The 21,360-nt window shown below is 35.5% G+C and overlaps 1 protein-coding gene across 1 annotated transcript in view; it reads left to right on the top strand.

The window, feature by feature from the left end:
* The window catches only part of DSC3 (desmocollin 3), a 55,281-nt gene that overhangs the window by 6,671 nt on the left and 27,250 nt on the right, over positions 1–21,360 (top strand). Inside the window, exons 2-8 of the mRNA XM_008581387.1 lie at positions 5,478–5,562; positions 7,170–7,369; positions 8,900–9,019; positions 14,673–14,828; positions 16,089–16,233; positions 17,879–18,045; positions 20,607–20,741. Coding sequence (XP_008579609.1) covers positions 5,478–5,562; positions 7,170–7,369; positions 8,900–9,019; positions 14,673–14,828; positions 16,089–16,233; positions 17,879–18,045; positions 20,607–20,741 — 1,008 coding nt within the window. The remainder of the gene's footprint in view (positions 1–5,477; positions 5,563–7,169; positions 7,370–8,899; positions 9,020–14,672; positions 14,829–16,088; positions 16,234–17,878; positions 18,046–20,606; positions 20,742–21,360) is intronic.

Here is a 21,360-nt window from a genome sequence, read left to right as displayed (position 1 = left end):
AAAAAAAAAAAAAAAGAAAAAAAAAAAAAAAAAAAAAAAAAAGAAAAATTATAAAGGTTTAGTCAAAGGCAAAAGGAAAAATTGTTAATAAATGGAGAATGAGTCATGTTTATGTATGAAAAGACCCAACAGTCCTAAATGCCAAATTCTGCTTAAATTAATATATGAATAAAATGGAATTTCATCAAAATCTGAAAAGAATTTTTTATGGAACTTTGTCAGCTGATCATAAATATTTTGTGAGAGTTGAAGTCTAAAAAGAGAAAAGATACATTAAAGGAAGGTGATAGGGATCGGTTCACTATAAGAAACACTAAGATTTATTATAAAGCTACATTAATTAAAACTGTACAGTATTGATGTAGAGAGAAACATGAATGCAGATCAAGCAGTGCAGAGAGCCCAGAAACATTCGCTATTTGTGGAGCCATGCGTGTTACAGATGTGGCATTATCGGGTAAGAAAGGAAGAATTATTATGGTGGTTCTGGATCAGTTGGCTATCTGTAATGGCAAAAGAGAATATAGTGAAGATGAACCGTGCACAAACACATTCTAGGTGGGTAAAATATTTAAAAGTTAGAAATAACTTAACAATTTTTAAAAGAAAATATTGAATAATATGCTTAGGATAGAGGAGGAGTTCTTGAATAATACACAAAAATCCAGGTCAGCAGAAATGATTCATAAAGTTGACTACTTTAAAATAGAAACACTCTGTTTACCAAAAGATTCCACAAAAAGTGAAAAAACAAACCACATAAACCTACAAGTAAAAGGTAAATTAAAAAAGGACAAACTTCACAGAGAAATGATTAGAGGTAAAGAATAGACAATTTACAGATCCGTGGCAAATGAACACAAGGAAAGATGCTCAATTTCATGAGAAATTATGAAGTGAAAATTAAAACCGCAGTCATTAGATTAGCAAAAATTTAAAAAGTCATAAAATTAATTGAAGGAGAGGATCTGAGAGACAGATTTATACTCCAAAGGCATTAATGTAAACCGATATTAGTACTTTGGAGAGGAACTTGGCAATAGCTAATGAAATTGAAGGTGTTCATATATGGCACAGCACTTTTTATTGGAGATATGTATCGACATCTTGCACCTGCAAGGCTGTTCACTGCATTATCATCTGTAATAGAAAAAATGGAAAACAGCCTAAATGACCATCAATAGGGGAATGATTAAAATGAACTCATGGAAAAATCTCAAACATGTTGTTGAGTCAAAAAAGCAAATTGCAAAGGAATGCATATAAATACATACTACACAACACCAGCCTATATTTTATGGGCACATACATGTATAATAAAAGTATAAAACTCTACAGAAGTATAAACTCCAGCTTCAGAAGAAACTATTCTCTGGAGAAGAGATAGAAATGGAATAGAATGTAGGACTCTAGCCACATACGTAAATTTTGTTTAAAAAATGAGGCAAAAATTGCAAAATGTTAATTTTCTAAAAGTCTCAAAGGGTATTGAACATTTATTAAACTATGTTTTATTTGATTTAAATATTTCACAGTAACTAAAAATATTTTAAAAAGAGATGTGATTAAAATATATTGGACGTGGCTTCCAATGGAATTATTGACATATATTAGAATTACTGGAATATATTCCAATTCCAATACAATTCAAAAATATCAAATACAGAATTAAAATAGGTTTGGACCAATACGTGCATTGTTAACGTAAACCATTTTTCACCCCAAGCTGACAACTATATGCTTAAGGACAATATTAAATTGATCCTGTATAATCTGGTCAAAATTTTTTGAAGGGAAAACAGTTTACTTCATTTTCTCAGTTAGAAATCTGATTATGATTTCCTGAAAATGACTTTTGGCTAATTATATTTAAATTAAACAACACTATAACATGTTGACCCTATTTGTCCCATGTTTGAAGTGTTTTCTTTAACCTTAACTAATTCAAGCAAGGGTAAGGTACATCTCTGAGAAGAGCAGTAACCTGTACAGCACACATTAGAAGAATTCTTATTATGTATATATTTACATATACATATACTTACAATTATGTTACCATGAATTAAAATCTTTTAACTTCTTGTAGAAATGTGTTTTATTTTTGATTATATCAGAAATGAAATACTTTGTTGTGGTTATTGTTCTATTTTATTTTGCTGAAATTACTTATGTCAATAAATTCGTAAATTTGAAAGAGCCTCTCACTGCCAATCTGTAGAGGTAAATGTGGAAAGAATTGTTTTTCTATCAATGACAATGTGTCCTCTTTTGTTTTAAAAAGCTTTATTGAGATATAATTTGCATTCCATAAAATTCACCCTTGTAAAGTGTACAATTCAATGAAATTTAGCAAATTTACAGTATGTACAATCATCACCACGGTCTAAGTTTAGAAGGTTTTCATCACCTTCAAAAGAAGTCTCTTTCCCGTTTATAACCATTCCCTATTCCTACCCTTAGTCCTAGACAACCACGAATCTACTCGTGGTTGGAAGATGTCGTATAAATAAAATCATACAATATGTGTCTTTTGTGTCTGGTTTCTTTCACTGATCATAATGTTTTTTAGGTTTATATATGTTGTAGTATGTATTAGTACTTTGTTTCTTTTTTAGAGCTGAATGACTTTCCATTGTATGTATATACTACATTTTGTTGATCCATTCACTAGTTGATGGACATGTGGGTTGCTTCCACTTTTTGGCTGTTGTGAATAATGCTATGTACTATGAATATTCATGTACAAGTTTTTGTGTGGACATAGGTTTTTAATTCTTTTAGGTAGAGTGAAATTGCTGGATCATAAGTTAAGTTTACATTTAACTTTTTGAGAATCTGCCAAACTGTTTTCCAAGAGTTCCAGTATTTTCACTTGTTATTTTTTGTCCTGTTTGTTTTAGCTCTCTGAGTGGGTATCTCATTGTGGTTTAGATTTGCATTTCCCTAATGCCTAACAATGTTGGACATATTATCATCTGATTATTGGCCATTAGCATATCTGTTATGGATAATGTCTGTTTATTATTAGTCCATTTCTGTTGCTTATTAAACAGTATATCTGAAACTGTGTAATTGATAAAGAACAGTATTTATTTCTTATAGTTTTGGAGGCTGGGAAGTCCACAGTCCAGGGGGCACATCTGATGAGGGCCTCAGTGGTGGCAGCTCTACTGTGACACAGGGTGATACATGGTGAATGGATTGAGCTGGAGAGAGACTAATTTCCTCCCTTGTTTTCCTTATTAAGCTGTCAGAACCACACCGATTTCCACCATTAAACCATTAATGAATTAATCTGTTCACTAGGGCATAGTCCTCATGATCTAATCACCTCTTGAAGGCCCCACCTTTCAATTACCATAATAGGATTTCCCACCCTCTTTTTTTTTTTTTTTTTTTTTTTTCTTTTTTTGTCTTTTTTTGTCTTTTTTTGTCTTTTTTTGTCTTTTTTTGTCTTTTTTTGTCTTTTTTTGTCTTTTTTTGTCTTTTTTTGTCTTTTTTTGTCTTTTTTGTGACCGGTAAGGGGATCGCAACCCTTGGGTTGGTGTCACCCACACCATGCTCAGCCAGTGAGCGCACCGGCCAACCCTATATAGGATCTGAACCCATGGCGGGAGCGCCGCTGCCCTCCCAGCATCGCACTCTCCCGAGTGCGCCACGGGCCGGCCCTCCCACCCTCTTAACATTATCACAGTGGGGATTAAATTTCTAATACATGACTTTGGGAGACACAATTCAATCCATGGCAATATTTATTCAAATTCTTTGCCCATTTTTATGTTATTTGTCTTTGTTCTATTGAGTTGTAAGATTTTTTTTTGATTCAAGTCTCTTATTGTTATATGATTTGAAAATATTTTCTTCCATTCGATCTGTTGTATTTTTACTTTTTTATGTTATCTTCTGGATAGCAAAAGTTTTTAATTTTGATTAAATCCTGTTTATTCATTTTCCTTTAGCATTGTATTTTTGGTGATATATGTAGGAAATCATTGTCTAACCCAGAATCATGAAGATTTACTCTTAAGTTTTCCTTTAAATAGTTTTTGTCGGGTCCGCCACCAGCAGCCGACTCGTACAGCCCTAGCCTCGTTCCTTTCAGTGGGCGAGCCAACGGCCCGGGATTCCTCTTTCCCTCCAGTCCCCTTTTGAAGGAGACAGGGGAAGAGAGCCGTGAAGAGAGGTGAGCACACCACCGGCCCCAAACCAGCCCAGTTAAAGGACATTCAGACGCGGTGGGGATTCTGTCAAAGCAGTTCCGTTTACTAACACACAAGCATTGGCTTTTAAAGGTAAATGGCAAAGGCAGGTTTTTTACATCCTCCAATCAGCTTAAGGGTTAAGGACATGCATCCTGTCTCAATACCTAGCTATTGCAATTACGCAGTGTTCACAAGTGTGTCCAATAAGGGCTAAGGCAAGGTTCCCGCAGACACTCCCACCCTGCTTTCTCCCGGCGCCGTCTTAGGCTGCCACGTTAATCCACTTGTAATGTCACTTTAAGGTGGTGTTAGTTTTTTAAAGGCCCAACAGTTTTAGTTCTTACATTTAGGTCTGTGGTCCATTTTGAGTTAATTTTTATGTACGGTGTGAGTTGGGTGTTCAACTTCACATTATTCCTAAATATTTATTCTTCTTGATACTATTGTGAATGGGATTGTCTGCTTGATTTTGTTTTCAGAATTTTCATTGCTAATGTACAGGATGTAGTTGATTTTTGTGTGTTGATCTTGTATCTTATAGCCTTGCTGAGCTCATTTATTACTGTTGATAGTTTTTCAGTGGATTCCTTAGGAGATTTTATATAAAAGATCATGTCATCTGTGAATAGAGACCATTTTACTTCTTCCTTCCCAATCTGGATGTCTTTAATTTTGCTTTCTTATGTAATTTCCCTGGATAGAAGCTCCAGGACAGTGTTGGAGCTTTGTGAGTTCCACACAAAGTGGCGAGAGCAGACATCATAGTCTTGATCCTGATGTTAGAGGAGAGCATTCAGCCTTTCTCCATTAAGTGTGGAGTTAGTTGTACATTTTTCATAGATGCCCTTTATCATACTGAGAAAGTCCCCTTGTATTCCTAGTTTCTTGAGGGTTTTTATTGTAAATGGGTGTTAGATTTGGTCAACTGCTTATTCTGCATGTATTGAGATGATTGTGTGGTTTTTGTTCTTTATTTGATTTTTTATTATTATTTTTTAATTATTATTTTTTTTTTTGTCTTTTTTCGTGACCGGCAACGGATCGCAACCCTCAGTGTTGCGCCCGTACCGGACCGGGACCGGCAATGGGATCGCAACCCTCGGTGTTGCTCCCGCACCTTGCTCAGCCAGTGAGCAGCCGGTCTGTATGTGGGATCCGAACCCTCGGTGGGAGCGCCACCGCGCTCCCAACGGTGCACTGTAGCAGTGCGCCACCGGGCCGGCCCTTTGTTCTTTATTTTATACTTATTTATGTGAACTTTTTTTTTTTATCTAGGTCTTCAGTTTTGATGGGGAAGCCTGCAGAAAGGTGATATTTAATGTACCATCTAAACTGGAAGCAGACAAAATGGTTGGCAGAGGTGAGAAATTTCACAAGTCTTTTTAAAATAAAAATTTAGTTTACCTAGGCTGGAAAGAACATGACATCCCATCTTTGCCTTTTGGAGTAAGTGTGAATCTACGTATAGGTAGTCACAGTTCGAGATCATTTTACATACAGTTTCTGCTCTTTAGGACTGCATTGAATTCTGTAGTTGATTCTAGTGCAAATGACCTAATGCATGGTTTTGTAGTCATTTATGTTTTAACAATTTTAAAATTACATAAATTATGACATATAAAACACAGCACTTTCATTACTCTATGACTCTAAGCATTAGAGAAATGTAGATAAGGAGCTAAGAGAATCAGAGCAGTATTTTTATTGGTGCTATGGTTGCATTGAAGAACATAACAAGGTGAGCTGTTTCATTCAAAACTGAACTTAATCAACCGTTTGCACACTAAGCACTGAGAAGCTGGGGAGCCTCAAACTTTCCCAACTACTGGAAAGCTCTGTCCACGAGGTGGTCTTTCCATGTGGGTATAGGGAACATTGCAGTAAGCATCATACTTTTTAAAAGAGGTATAACTTGTCCCAGAGATACCAAATTTACTTTTTGAATAATGTGTCCCATTTTTGGTTAATGTGCGCTCATATAATTTTATTAAGCAAATGTCATTTTTCTTGCTGTGGTGAGGAAGGAAATAAAAGGATGTAAAGAGAGGTGAGGGGTGTTTCTCCAGGGGAGTAAGCAAGAGTTTATTCTGCTAAAAATGTGAAGATGACAGAAATGTGTCATTGTCCCTAAAGATATTCACATCTTTTTGGCTAAACGTTTCCACTTGTGACAGATTTGGATTAAAGTGAAAATACTGTACATGGGTAGCATATGAATCCTTTGGGAGGTTATTACTTAAATGACTATTAATTTTTCAGTTTGGTGTCTGTTAAGGCAGATAGTTGAAGAATTCGGGGAAGACAGGTACATTTTTGATTCTTGTATTTTATTACCTTTTACTACAGGGTGAAGTTCCCAAGGAGGGAAGACCCAATGTAGAGTTTCAGTAGGGGACTCTGGAAATTTGGGAACACGTAGAGAACTGTGGGCCTCCAGGGAGGAAAAATGTACAGGAAAGTGCCAGTGGGAAGAATTCAGAGACAGATTTTCCTTACTTGACTGTTTGCATAACACATACACTCCATGCTCTTAGGATTCATGTACATAACTTTTGGCTGAAGATAAGTGTGTCTTAAAAGACTCAGACCGTATTGTTAAGGAAACTTTTCTACTTGTTTATTCAGGTGTGTGTGGGGCGTGTAGCTAAGCTTTGTCATGATTGTAATGTACACACCTTTTTAATTGGAAGATCATTTCCATAACACTATTAGAAGCATATCAACATTTAAAACGTCTTATTTAATAGAAATATACAATCAAAAATTATTAGTTTTTAACTGAAAGAAAATGATCGTTTTTTTAATAATGCAGAAAGACGGGTTAAGATATTTTGTAAATGTAAAGTGATTGGTTTATTTCATTTGACTTTATGATTTTCAAGAAGATTGTATAAATTCTTTTAACACTTTTTTTTGTTGTTGTTTGCATGCATCTCTACCTTACAACTTGGAATTTTTTACCTGCAGTTAATTTGAAAGAGTGCCTCAGGTCTGCAGACTTCATCCATTCAAGTGATTCTGATTTCAGAGTTCTAGATGATGGGTCGGTGTACACAGTTAGAGCTGTTGTGTTGTCTGATGAGAAAATGTCATTCACCATATTGCTTTCTGACACAAAGAAACAGATACAGAAAGAGATTACTGTGCTCCTGAAACATCAGAGGAAGGTAGGCAAAGTACATTGAATATTTTTAGTCATGTTTTTCTTTTAATTAAAATATTCTTATTAAAGGTAACAAAGAAGACCAAAGGATAAATAGGGTCTTTTTCCCTTTTCTTTTCTTTCACGTTTCCTTCCTCTCCTTTCCCTTCTTTCATCTATTCCCCTCTCTCCCTCTCTTTCTCTTTTGCTCCCTTTCTTAACACTAGGGAAACACTAGCTTTGTTTTTACCTTGTTAAATCTAAGTAATACCTCCTCTGTGAAGGCTTCTTTCACCTCCAAATTGATTAACTAATGGCTTTTGTGCACCAGTGTCAGTTTGGTCACACCTGTGTTACAATAATCAGAATTTTTAAAGTTGTAAATTAACAATTTATAATTGTGTACATTTATTTCAGTGATGTTATAATTTATGAACACAATGTGGCATAATTAAATCAAGCTAATGAATATATTCATCCCCTCATATACTCAACATTTTTTTGTGGTGAGAACATTTGAAATTCACTCTGTTCACAATTTGGAAAGGTACAATACTCTTATATTTCCCATGCTGTGCAATAGCATGCAAAAGTGTGTACACACACACACATACACACAACACACAATTTATCAAGAGGAATACCATTATGAAATATCACAAAATGATGAAAGGATACACACACACACACACACACACACACACAACACACAATTTATCAAGAGGAATACCATTATGAAATATCACAAAATGATGAAAGGTTTAGGCTGGCTTACACCTAATCTTTGTTAATTGTGTTAATGATAAAGCTAATGTAAATGACTGCATAGCACTTTATTAAATGTTTGATAAAATTATTCACTGATTAATTCTCATGAAATAAAATGTCTTCCTTGCTACATTATGAAATGAGATGGACATCACTAAAATGTGTAATAAAATTTTTTGCAACAAAGAAATGCTCTGTAGTCTGCACTGTCTGATATGACAGCTCAGTATCAATGGCTACTGAGCAGTTGGCATGCAGCAACTGAAGGATAGAACTTGTTATTTTCTTTAATTCTAGTTAGTTTCAATTTAAATAATCACATGGCTAGTGGTGGCTGGTGGCTGCCGTGATGGACAGTGCAGACAGAGCAGTAAAGCAGTCAGGGACATATAGTTTCTTTCTCTGGTTCACTTGAAAGAATGGCATTTTAACAGAAAGAGCAGGTAAGTGTCTTCTAGAGACTGTTATAGACAGGATGTGTCCTCTGCCTCTATTTGGGATACAGAAAGAAGAACTAAGAGTATAGAGATGATTTTCTTAACCTGTGAGTATGGTCAGTGTTAGAAGGATACACAAAAGGAAATTCTCTAGTTTATGAAACTGTTAAAATATGGATACATTCTTTTTTCCCTTCTAATGCAAACTTTATTAACTAGTTTACCTTCAGCATGGAAATTTCTGAGACTGACCCTCCAAAGAGGCATTAGGTTTGTGGGCTGTCTACCCTTTTATAACATAATCGACTGTGATGCTTTTGTTCATCTGTTTATTCTTTCTCTAAATTCAGGTATTGAAGAAAAGACATACTAAAGAAACTGTCCTCAGGCGTGCCAAGAGGAGATGGGCGCCTATTCCTTGTTCAATGCAAGAGAATTCTTTGGGCCCTTTCCCTTTATTTCTTCAACAAGTAGGTACACATTCCTTCTGATTGGGAGTGCTGTAATTCAGAGTCTGTTTTGTTCAGGCTTAATAACTCTTTAAACATTTAAAAATAAACAGATCTGATTGAAGATGTTCATGAAGCGTAATAAAAGAGAGTGAAATGAGACAAAGAAAATCACCAAAAAGCTAATAACATAAGAGACTCTAAGGCCATCGAATGATCTTTCTTTGTTTATTCATTCATTTAGTGTGTAGTTATTGAGAACCTACTGTATCCTGTGAAAGGCTCTGCTGTAGGTAGTAAAGACAGAAATAAATTTAGTCATGGCCTTTGCTCTCATGTGGTTTATTGGCCTAGTGAAGGAGACTGAAGTAGGCTAGTGATTACTATACTTAGTGGCGAGTGCCATGATAGAGATGTCTTTGGGGTGATCTGGTAACACATGGACTAAACACAAGCCCTGAGATAATGTGGTAATAAACAAGAAAAGCCTTAAAGGAGGAGACATTTGAGTTGAGTCCTGAAGGATAAGCAAGTTTTGTGCAGGTAAATAATTGTGGAAGAAGAGGGAAGTACAGAAGCGAGAGCAGGCATGGCTCTGTAGAGGAGCTATGGGGAGCTTGGCTTTTCTAGACATGATGGGGGTGGAGCAGGGAGGTGAGGCAAGAGAGGCAGGTGGGAGTCAAACTTACGGGCTGTCTGCTTCTGCTGTGATGTTTAACTTTATCCTAAAAACAAGGAAAAGGTTTTAAACAGGCTAATGACACGATCAGGTCTGCTTTTCATTAAGAGCTACAGGGGACACACACAACTGAAACAATTACTGAAGTAAGGCTATGGCTTTGTACTTGCCTTTTCCCCCATATATTTCTATTACTGTGATTGCTGTTTAATACCAGTGGTGTGAACTGCTTTCTACTTAACGTTTTTAACTCTCCTGCCAGAGTCTTTCACACTTATTTTTTACTCTATTCAGTGCTAGACCCTTGTTTCTTCTTCAAGAGTATTGTACTTTAAACACTGATGAGGCATATTAAGAATTGATTTTTGATTACCAAAGTTATGCTAATCATAGCTAATTTTAGCCTTTGCATTGTTAAATCAATCACTGCCTCTCAGTCCTCATGTCCTTGACATATGTACATTTGAGATAGTTGATGTTTCCTTCTTCTTTGAAATACTTTCTTCACTTGGCTTCTAGGACACCATTCACCTATTTTTCTGTGAACCTCATGGGCCACTCCTTAGTATGTTTTTCTGGTTCTTCCCCATCCCCCTCCGCCCCCCATGTCTCTAAACTTGGGAGAACTCCAGGGCTCAGTCCATGGACCTTGTCCCTTGTTTATTTATATTCACTCTTCAGGGGATCTCATCCAATCTCATGGCTCTAAGTACTATTTAAACACTGGATACTTGAGACTTCATTTTTCTAGGCTAAACTGCCTGTTGATATTTCCACCTGAAAGTTTAATAAATGTTTCAAATGCATACAAATCAAATGCTTGGTTTTTCTCCTAAAAACATACTCTCATCTCAGTTAATGGCAGTTCAATCCTTCTAGTTGTTGGGGCATTGGAGCACTAATTTTAGAACCAAAGTGCCACTACCACTGTCAGGAAATCACCACTATGAGGAAGCTGCTTCTCTTACAGCTCCAAAACAACCTCTGAACTGCTCCACTGCATGTCAGCAAGAGGATTGACCCACACTCAGTCTCTCAACGCCTACAGAGTTGGCGAATCACTACTAGAATTTCTTCTGCTGCAGAAAAAAAAGGAAGAAGAAATAAAGAAAACAAATGCTTTGAAACTGCTGCTTAGCAAAAACCAGACATCTGCCTCACTTACGGCTTTCAAATTTTGTGCAAGCACATCTGACTGTCCATTTTTAAATACAGAACTCTGGTTTCAAGAGTTTCTGGAAAATGTAGTTTTTAGTTTGCTTTGGCTTGAATCTTTCTATCATCTACACTATGAATAGACATGGCAAAAGAAAATGATATAGATGTTGAACCCTAATTTACCATATTTATCTATTCTTCTCACAGTTAAACTTTTAATTCCTGTGTTATTATGAGATATGGTAGAGCTGCATTTCACTGAGATCTCAAGTAATAGTGGCTTAAGCAAGACAGAGGTTTATTCCTGTTATGTAATGTGTGACCTGGTATAGAGGTCCTAATCTGAGAAAACCCCAGGGACCCATGCTTCTTATTTTTTAGTTTGGCCATCCCTACATGTTCGAGATGGCTCATCACTATGACCAAAGGGAGAACACCCTCCTTCACCTACTAGAGCACAGTCTGGGTCTTACATCCCACTGACCTTGACCTTTTCATGTGGCTGTACCTAATTGCAAGGGAGGCTGAGAAATGCCATTCTCTGGGTAACCTTGTGCTCAGCTATAAATTCTAAAGAAGATGAGCAGAATAGATATTTGGGGATTCTATCACCCTCTGATATATGTCACCCTTGACTTTTATCTTTACATTATATATCAACCCATTGGCAAATCCTGTTGGCTGTACCTTTGAGTTATATCCAGAATCTAATCACTTTTCACCACTCTTACCACTACCATGTTTGTCTAATAAGCAGTCATCTTTCTCCTGGATTTTTGCAGTGAATTTCTAAGTGGTTTCTCTGCTTCTTTCCTCACCCATCCACCTGATTCTATTCTTAACAAAGCAGCAAGTATTTTCCTTTTTGTTTTTTTTAATATTACTCTCACCTCATACCCCAGAGTCTTCAATACCCGTGATGGCCTTCCCGTCTGAGCAGAGGCTGGACTCAGCCCCTTCTGAAATAGGATATCCACAGATTTACTCATGGGCTTTAATAAAGAAACAGCAGAAGTACTTCATCTCACACAAAGTCTTTCAGACTTTAAACATCTGTTCTCACAAATGAGCAGCTTTCCTGGGACTTCCTCAGAGCACCCCTGTGGGCAGACAGATGTTTCCCAATCCAGTCTCATTAAAGGGGAAGTATTTCTCTCTATTCTGCATTCTTTTCTTTTATGAGGAAAACTCATTTTCCCCATAAAATGTATGCAGTAACTGACTGAGAAGATTCCAATTAGCTTTGAAAAGGCTATTTAACTCTTATAGGAGCATATAAGTGCTGGGACTCTAAAGTGATATCTTTGCTAAGAGTTTGCCAGTATCCAGAAAAATCACACTCTCGTTTACCTTCACCCGGCACTTCCACCTCTAGATGCACTGACAAAAATAGAAAATGACTTGTACATAAGATTATGCATTGAGGCATTATAATTGGAAGCAAAAATTGGAAGCAACCCAATGTCCATCAGTAAGGGGCTGCATAAATCATGGAGTGTTGACATGGAATACTATTCAGTTGTACAAGGAATGGGAAAGCTTTATGAACTAACGAAGAGTCATTTTTATGCATATTTTTAAGTGACAAAGTGAGCTACACAACAGTGTATATAGAATGCTACTTTTTGTGAAAAAGGACAATATGAAAAAATATATAGATTGGCTGATATGTGAAAAAAAAACTAAAGGATAAATCAATAACAAATTTTTAAAAAATAGCTATCAATGGCAGGAGAGAATAATCTGTAGGGGACAGAGATGAAATGAGACTTCTCTTGTTATAAAGTTTTGACTTTGAAAACATAAATAGGTTTTACATATTCAAAAAAAGAAAAGTGAATCATAAAGAAGCAAAGCAATCCTTATAGGGATTGAAAACAAACAGACATTCTGTGTATTAAATTGGTGATAAAACCAAAGAGGGGAAAAAAACTTATTTCAAGTGACTTCAGAACATAATATTTTGACTATACATTACTAGTGGTATATGTGCTCAGAAGAAACCAAGCTGTTAGGAAATGTTAAATTTCATTCAGTATTCTATTCATAGTAATATTGGTATTATTTTGAACATTATTTTAAAATACATAATAGAATAGTATAAATAAGTGATTAATAAATACTATAAGGAACCATGATTTTCAGTGGTAAGAGAAAAGATTCCAGGGTAAAAAAATAAGTAAAAATGCTTTAATGTTAAATCTGAATTAGAATGTAGAACTACAATTCTTGAGAACTATAAAGGTAAAGGGCTAAAGGCTCTTGTCCTTTTAAAATATAAAAAAATACCCTTTAGGAAACCTACAAAATGTAAAAAAATACTTGCAAACCATATATCTGATAAGGGGTTAATATCTAAGTTTATATAAGGAACTCACACAAATCAATTGCAGAAGAACAAATAATTTGACTAAAATATGGGCCAAGGACCTGGATAGACATTTCTCCAAAGAGGACATACAAATGGCCAACAGGTACATGAAAAGGTGTTCAATATCACTAAATGCAAATTAAAGCCACATGTGATATCACTCCATACCTGTTAGGATGGCTATTGTCAAAAAAGACAAGCAATACAAGTATTGGTGAGGATATGGAGAAAAGGAAAGCCTGGTACACTATTGGTAGAAGTGTAAATTGGTACAGCCATTATGGAAAACAGTGTGGAGGTTTCTCCAAAAATTTAAAATAGAACTGTCATAAGATCCAGCAATTCCACTTCTGAGTATATATCTGAAGGAAGTTAAATCAGTAGCTTGAAGAGATATCTGCACTTCCATGTTCATTGCAGCATTATTCACAGTAGTCAAGAAGATATGGAAACTGCCTAAGTGTTCACTGATGGATGAATGCATAAAGAAATTGTTGTGTGTGTGTGTGTGTGTGTGTATTCATTTCATAGTATTCAACCATAAAAAAGAAAGAAATCCCACCATTTACAGCAACATGGATGAATTTGGAGGACATTATGGTAAGTGCAGTGAGCCAGACACAAAAAGACAAATGCTGTGAGATCTCATTTCTATGTGGAATCTAAAAAAGTCAAGCAGCCTTGGTTGCCAGTGCCTGGGAGTGGGGGAAATGGACAGATATTGATCAAAGAGTATAAACGTGCAGTTATAAGATGAACAAGTTCTAGGAATCTAATGCATAGCATGTGGTGATTGTGTGCTAATTTGATTGTGATAATGACTACACAATGTATATACATATCAAATCATCATGTTGTACACCCTGAATACATACAATCTGTGTCGATTAAATATTTTTAAATTAAACAGTAATTTAAAACGTTAAATGATGTTATTCTGGTTCAAATTCTGCAGGGGTTCTCCTTCTGACTCCAGGGAAAAGCTTTGGAATTACCTACATGATGTGGCCCCCATTACCATCACTTCCTCATCCCTTTTTTCTTTCCTCCTGGCTCTTTCTGCTCCAACCGTAGTGGCCTCCTTGCTGTTCTGTGAACACCCCAAGCACAACCACAGCCTGGTTCCTGTGCATTCCTGTTTCCTCTGCCAGGAAGTTTTCCCTATTTATTCTCATAGCTCATTCTTTTTACTTTGTCAGTTTCCCTCCATGAGGTACATTCCAATCTGCATTCCCCTCACCTGTATGGACCTGAGAGCCTGTTTGCTTCACCTTTGCCAACAATGGGTATTATCATTCTTTGCTATTCTTTCTACTGAAATCTTCTCTTTAACACTACACACACTACACACACACACACACACACACACACACACACACACACACACACACACATGAACACATCAGCTGCATTTTTAACTGAATTATATTTAAAAATGTTACTAATATGTTTTGTTTTCCTTTTAGGTTCAATCTGATGCAGCACAGAACTATACCATCTTTTACTCAATAAGTGGGCGTGGAGTTGACCAAGAACCACTAAATTTGTTTTTCATAGAAAAAAACACTGGAAATCTGTTTTGTACCCAACCCGTGGATCGTGAAGAATATGATGTTTTTGATGTAGGAGTTTTATTGATATACATGACTTTAAATTATTACACTATATTTCTTCCGACAGTCTCTCTCTATCTACTCTTTCCTGTCTCCTTGCATTTTATTCTTAGAGGGTATCTTAAAATCAAAGGAAAGTAGAATGTGCAATATTTCGAAATACTCGATTGGATCTTTATCTCAACTTCAATTAGGTAAGCCTGAAATGAAGCAAAGAGGTTTAGTTTTATTTGAATGTAAATTCCAGGAAATTTCCAGGAACTTAATTTCGCTTATGAGACACTTTCTCTCTTTGTGGTCACTAGTACATTTTCCTGTCTCTAGGATATGTCCACAACCCATTGGAAGGATACTCTTTCTCTGCTGGTCAAACTACCTTTTTTATCTTTCTTCCACATGTATGATTCTCAGATCATGTCTGACAACTAAAAAAGTGGGAGATCAAACTCAAATAAAATAAGGGTTAATAAGCTAGCATTCTGATGTGGATGAGCTTACGGTCAATGGGGAATGACGTAACCAATTTTCAGTGTAATGTGGTAAATGCTATGGAGTCATGTGCCATCCCTGTGGTTCATAGAGAATGATTCCCCATTGGAAAGAGGGATTCCGTTCCTAGAGAGAAGAGATGCTGGGTGAGGAAATGTGATTGGTGTTTCCCATGTGGCATTCTTTGCTTTTGGTTAGAAAATGTTCAACTTAATGTTGTAATCACATGCTAAATAGTAATACATTCTATTTGAACTTACAGTGCCTTTGATTAACTAGCAATGAGAAATTAGTAAGTTTATTTTGTTAGAAAAACTATTGCAAATATGTGGTCTATGAGATAAAACAGTAATAGGGTTTGAAAGTGACAAGATTGGGAATCTTTGCTTTATTTAGATTATGGAGTAGAGATTTTTCTCATTGCAGTGGGTTTAATTGTTCTACCCAATGTAACTTTCTGACTATGGGCAGAAAAAGGACTATCATCTGAGGCTCTATTCACATTTAATTCCTCAAAATAATGGAGAGTCATGCCTGACTTTTCTGTCCTCTGACACAGGTTTTGCTTGAAGTGTGGCCATTTCTGCCAAATACCGGATGCTCTTTGCTGTAGTGTTTCTCCATTTGACACTTTGATAATTTAAAAAGCATTGAATAAAAATCTTTGAGGTGACTTATTATTGAAAAGCTTTGCAGAGAAGGTAGTAGAGCACCTTATTCTCAGTTTGCTAGAATCTGATGTTAATGGACTATTGATCTTGTTTTTTTCCTGTTTTGTAGTTGATTGCCTATGCGTCAACTGCAGATGGGTATTCAGCAGATTTACCTCTTCCACTGCCCATCAAAGTGGAGGATGAAAATGACAACCATCCTGTTTTCACAGAAGTAATTTATAACTTTGAAATTCCAGAAAGTAGTAGACTTGGTAAGGCTGCTTTCATGTTAAATGTGTTTGTGTACATTTTTTGAAACATTGAGCATTTTATACTCAAGGCCAGGTTATCCTGCAATGACATTGGACTGGTATCTACTTACCAGAAAGCATTTACTCCCATCAATTCCCATCAATATGTACCTTACCAAATATTACAGGAGTTTTTGGTGGTGTTAATCTAATACTAATTAACTAGAGTGCCAACTTACACTTATTCAAACTTTATACCATATTTGGTTTATATGCTTTATTTCATTTTCTCATTATGTGGGTTTATCATTATTATCAGCTCCAAGAGAGCACCTGCAGGGTGGGGTGGATAATAAAACTAAGATCAATATAGATATTTTAATGCAGTTTTATTTAGGGAGGTGTTGAATGACATCCACTGAGGATATGTTATCTCTTCTCTTAAAATTACTACCTCACCACTTCCAGTTTAGATTGAATGCTGGAATAACTATAGAGAAACGTACATCACATGCTCTTCATCCTAAACAATTGCTGTCACATGTGGAAACCCAAAGTATGTCAGTTAACTTGGCCTTTAAACATGATTTTCATGATATCTTCTGAGACTTGTAATAGGAGAATAACCACTCACCATAAAGTTGAAAGAACATGGACTCCATCATAAAAGATGAATTTGCTACCTTATTAAAGTTTCTAGTAGTTACTTAGATCTTCATTGCATTCTTATATCTGATTTTCCCTTTATATTTTACTTTGATAATTTGATGTCGTCAGCGTTAACCTCTTTACTACTCACGTGTACCATTTAAAAAGCAAAAAAATCATTGGTTTGGAAATCTAGGAAACCTAGGGTTTTTTTTTTTTCCCTAAATAAATTTTCTTGTGTGTATTTGTGGTCTACAGCATGATGTTATGGGATATATACAGATAGTAAAATGTTTACTGTAGTGTATGAAAGCTAGCTTTTGATGCAGGGGCTGTTATTAATTCCTTGTGGGAACTCATGAAAGTCCCTTTGAGTTCTCTTACCTCTAAAAGGTGTTCATTACATTAGATGACCTATGATGTTTTTAGTCTCATGATTCTGTGACTCTGTTACATTTTTCCTTTTTCAAAGATGGGTGATTGGTTTCAGACTCCATTAAGGGTTCTCTTCTCTTTAATAGTAACAGAGGAAAATCAAGGACAAACACTTTGATGCCCAGATTAGCCCAGGATAATTTAAGTGCATCACATCTTTAGGTTCAGACCAGGTCTTGAATTAGCTATTGAACAAAAGTCCAATTTAAAAAAAAAATCTGAGTTACTTAGGAATTATGGTTCATCCCTCGAGTTAGGCATTTTATTACAATATGTGAGGATATGTTTTGATATTATTTTTGATTGCCATTTAACTAATTTGTTTAGTGATTTACTATATCACATTTTAAACTGTGAGCAAAATAAAAGTATACCTTGATTTTCATCATCGAAGTGTTTTGTGTTATAAATTTGAAGACATCTTGATTAGTTCTATCTAAAGATGTAATAATTCTGGTAAGAAATATTTTTAAAATTAGGTTTCCACCATCGCGGGTAAAATTTTTAAAATGTAGGTACTTTGAAACGTATTTTGCAATTCTGGAAGTTACACATTTTTTTTTTTTTTTTTTTTACTATGTAGGTACTACAGTGGGGGTGGTTTGTGCCACGGACAGAGATGAACCAGACACGATGCATACACGCCTGAAGTACAGCATTTTGGAGCAGAGACCAAAATCTCCTGGGCTGTTTTCTGTGCATCCCAGCACAGGCGTAATCACCACAATCTCTCAGTATATGGACAGAGAGGTAGCTTGCACGCTGTGTAGAATATAATTTAGTAATTCGCTATCCTGTGGGTTAAGAGTTTCTGATTTTATTTTAGGCATAAGGCAATAAGAATTCCTAGCAGTTTTTCTGTTAATTTTTAAAAAATATTATTTTTATTTCCTTATGCAAGAGAAGCTGTAAGGAACAGAAATACAGATCAATTGGTGTTTAGAAGGGGTGAGCCAAAAAAAGATATTTCTTATGAAAATTGTTATTATTGAATATTATTTTATGTTTGGCTACATGGTTCCAGTTCAGCAAAGGTTTCAATCCTCATGTAGGATAATGGTAGTGCATGCTCCATGAATGTAGATCATACCCTGAGCCCTATCCAGTTACTATTGACATATGTGCTTTTTCTTAGGATAAGATTAGTTAAAATAAAATTAATGAGTTATTAAAAATCTGTAACACTTTTTGGACAGTGGTAATAGCATATTGTTTTGTATATAGCACTTAATGTTCAAATTTTGTATTCATAATTTTATTTGATCCTTGTAATTTCCTGTTTGACAAGATCGGTGTTATATATAATCTATAGAAAAGAAATGTGATGATCAGAAAGATTGATTGAGTTGCCCATGTCAAATTGTTGGACTGAATCTTCTCATCTTTCATTGTTATTGTTGCTCTGCCATTTGGTCAGCCTACATTTAACTAAGAGACATGCATTATTGACTGAGGCAGATGAATCAATTTCATATGTACAAAATAGCTTTACTGGAACACTTTAATGGTTTCTACTGCCACTGGGATAATATAAATAGAAGGATTGATATGACTGTGAGAGATATGATAGAGGAAATCAGTGGAATTCGATGACAAAAAAAAAAAAAAAAGGAAGGGATGGCTGCAGCTTATGTAAAGGAATCAAAAGCAAGGATTTCAGTTATCATTATTTTTACTTGTAGGGTTGGAACATTTTATGTTATGTGATAAAGCATATAATGATAATAATACATAGGAAAGTTTGAAGGGGACGATTTGAATGTGCTTTTGTATCTGTGCACTATGTTAAGATGATGTGGTAATCAAGGGAAAACAAGGGTTTTCCCTCATTTTTTACAAATTAAAATAATGAGGTTTAGAAAAATTAAATTTAAGGCTATTCAGCTTGTAAGATACAATTTTGGGGTCAAACTCAGGTTTGCTTTCCAGGTGGTAAAAAATCTAACAGGATTTTATGGGGAATAACCATGGAGTGTATTGGGAGAGCAACACAGGAAGTAAAAAAAAGAACAAGGGAAAGAAAGAAACAATAAATTTAGAGGAGGATAAAAACGGCATCAGAGATCCTGAAGCCTGTGGGAGGAGCACCTCCGGGAGGTTTTCGATGTAGAAGGAAGATCAAGTAAAATGAAGATGGAGCAAAGAGATAGAGGGAAATGGAAAATGAAGAAAAAATAAAAGAACAAAAGGGGTGGATAAAGAATAGTAAGATAAAAGAGAAAGGCAGAAATATGATTGTATCGGAAACTAATGACTTCATTTCGCCATCACCACACCATCTGCAAACTTCATTGGCAAATCCAGTGGTTACCTTAAGTCCCTATTTTTGGCACTTGTTAAAATTCTCTCTTCCCTTAGGTTTCTGGTTCTCCTCCTGCTTTTCTGATCTTTCCTTTTTAGTGTCCTTTGCATAGTCTTATTTCCCCCATGCTTGAAATGCTATTGTTTCTTATATCCTCAACTCTTCTTATCTGATAACTTCTGAATAATCTGATTCCTGCCATAATTTCAATCACCATCTACATACTGATGTCTTCCAGAACAGTATTTATGGCCACGATCTCTTCCTTAACTGTGGGGCCGTATATGCAGGTTCCTTCTGGACTTTACTCTTTAGATTTCCTTTAGGCAGATAAAATTCAACATATGCAAAATAAAATTCATTATTTTCACCCCTCTTTGCCAATCTCAGTAGTGTTCACTTCCTCAGAGAATTGTCTATTTTTCTGCATTTTCTGTATTGGTTGGTGGTACCCCCTGTTTGCCTATCTATCCAGGTGGGACACCTGAGCATCAGTCTCAACTCCCTCTTTCTCTCTTAAATTGTATATAAATCTCTTATCAAGTCCTACTTTATTCTAACTCCCAAGTACCTTTCCTGTCACCCTTTCTCTCTGTCTCATTGCTACTGCTTCAGACTTGGACCACCTGTCTTAAACTGTTGCAGGATGTCTTTAACTGGTTGCTTTGATTCCCAGCTCAGCTCACTCCAAATTATGCTCAATCTCCTTTAAGAATGTTCTTTCTAAAACTCAAATGTTCTTATTTTGTGCTCCCCCATGATTGCCATAAAACTTTCCCTTATTACCTGTTACTTAAAACATAAGTCTAAGTTCTTAGTATGGCTTTTTGTAATTTAACTTCTGCTTACTTTTTCAGCCTTAATCTTGTCTACGAAATTCTTAGAATATATGCAGGTGTGGAAATGGAATAAAAACATGGATATATACAAATAGAAGAATGTGCAATTGAGGTTTCATTTATAGATGTAAACAAAAGTTTTCAAGACTAAATATTTGCTTTGTCTTTAGGTTGTAGACAAGTACACATTGATAATGAAAGTACAAGACATGGATGGTCAATTTTTTGGATTGATTGGTACATCAACTTGTATTATAACAGTAAAAGATTCAAATGATAATGCACCTACTTTCCGACAAAATGCTGTATGTATATAACATCAAAACCGATCTTTGCTTTGTCTATTGTCATTCATTACTTATCTGAATTAATACAATATTATCATGCAGTTGGCCCTTTGTATCCATGGGTTCTGCATCTGTGGATTCAATCAACTACAAATCAAAAGTATTTTTGTAAAAACTTGCCTTTCGTACTGAACATCTGCAGATTTTTTTTTCTTGTCATTATTCCCTAAATGATTTAGTATAACAACTACTTTAAAACATTTACATTGTTTTAGGTATTATAAGCAATCTAGAAATGACTTAAAGCATATAAGAGGATGTGCATAGGATACGTACAAATACTACACAATTTTATATCAAGGACTTGAGCATCCTCAGATTCTGGTGTCTGCATCTGTAGAAAGTTCTGGAATCAATCCCCCCAGATACTGAGAAACTACTGTATGTTGAAGCATGTATTTTTATTTTATGGATAAAATTGAAGTTTAAACAGATGATATATAAGTGAGGACTCTAATGTTACTGGTCTTTAACAAGAGGGAGATAATATGAGTACAAAAAGTGCTAAATAGTACGAAAAGTACTCATTTTATCTCCCTATGGTTAAAGGCCAGTAACAATAGAGTTTTCACTTGTA

The sequence above is a fragment of the Galeopterus variegatus genome, unplaced genomic scaffold (assembly GCF_000696425.1).
Source record: "Galeopterus variegatus unplaced genomic scaffold, G_variegatus-3.0.2 Scaffold2343, whole genome shotgun sequence".
Classification (NCBI taxonomy): Eukaryota; Metazoa; Chordata; class Mammalia; order Dermoptera; family Cynocephalidae; genus Galeopterus; species Galeopterus variegatus.
Note: the sequence above shows the minus strand (reverse complement) of the source record. Positions and strands in the feature narration are given on the sequence as shown.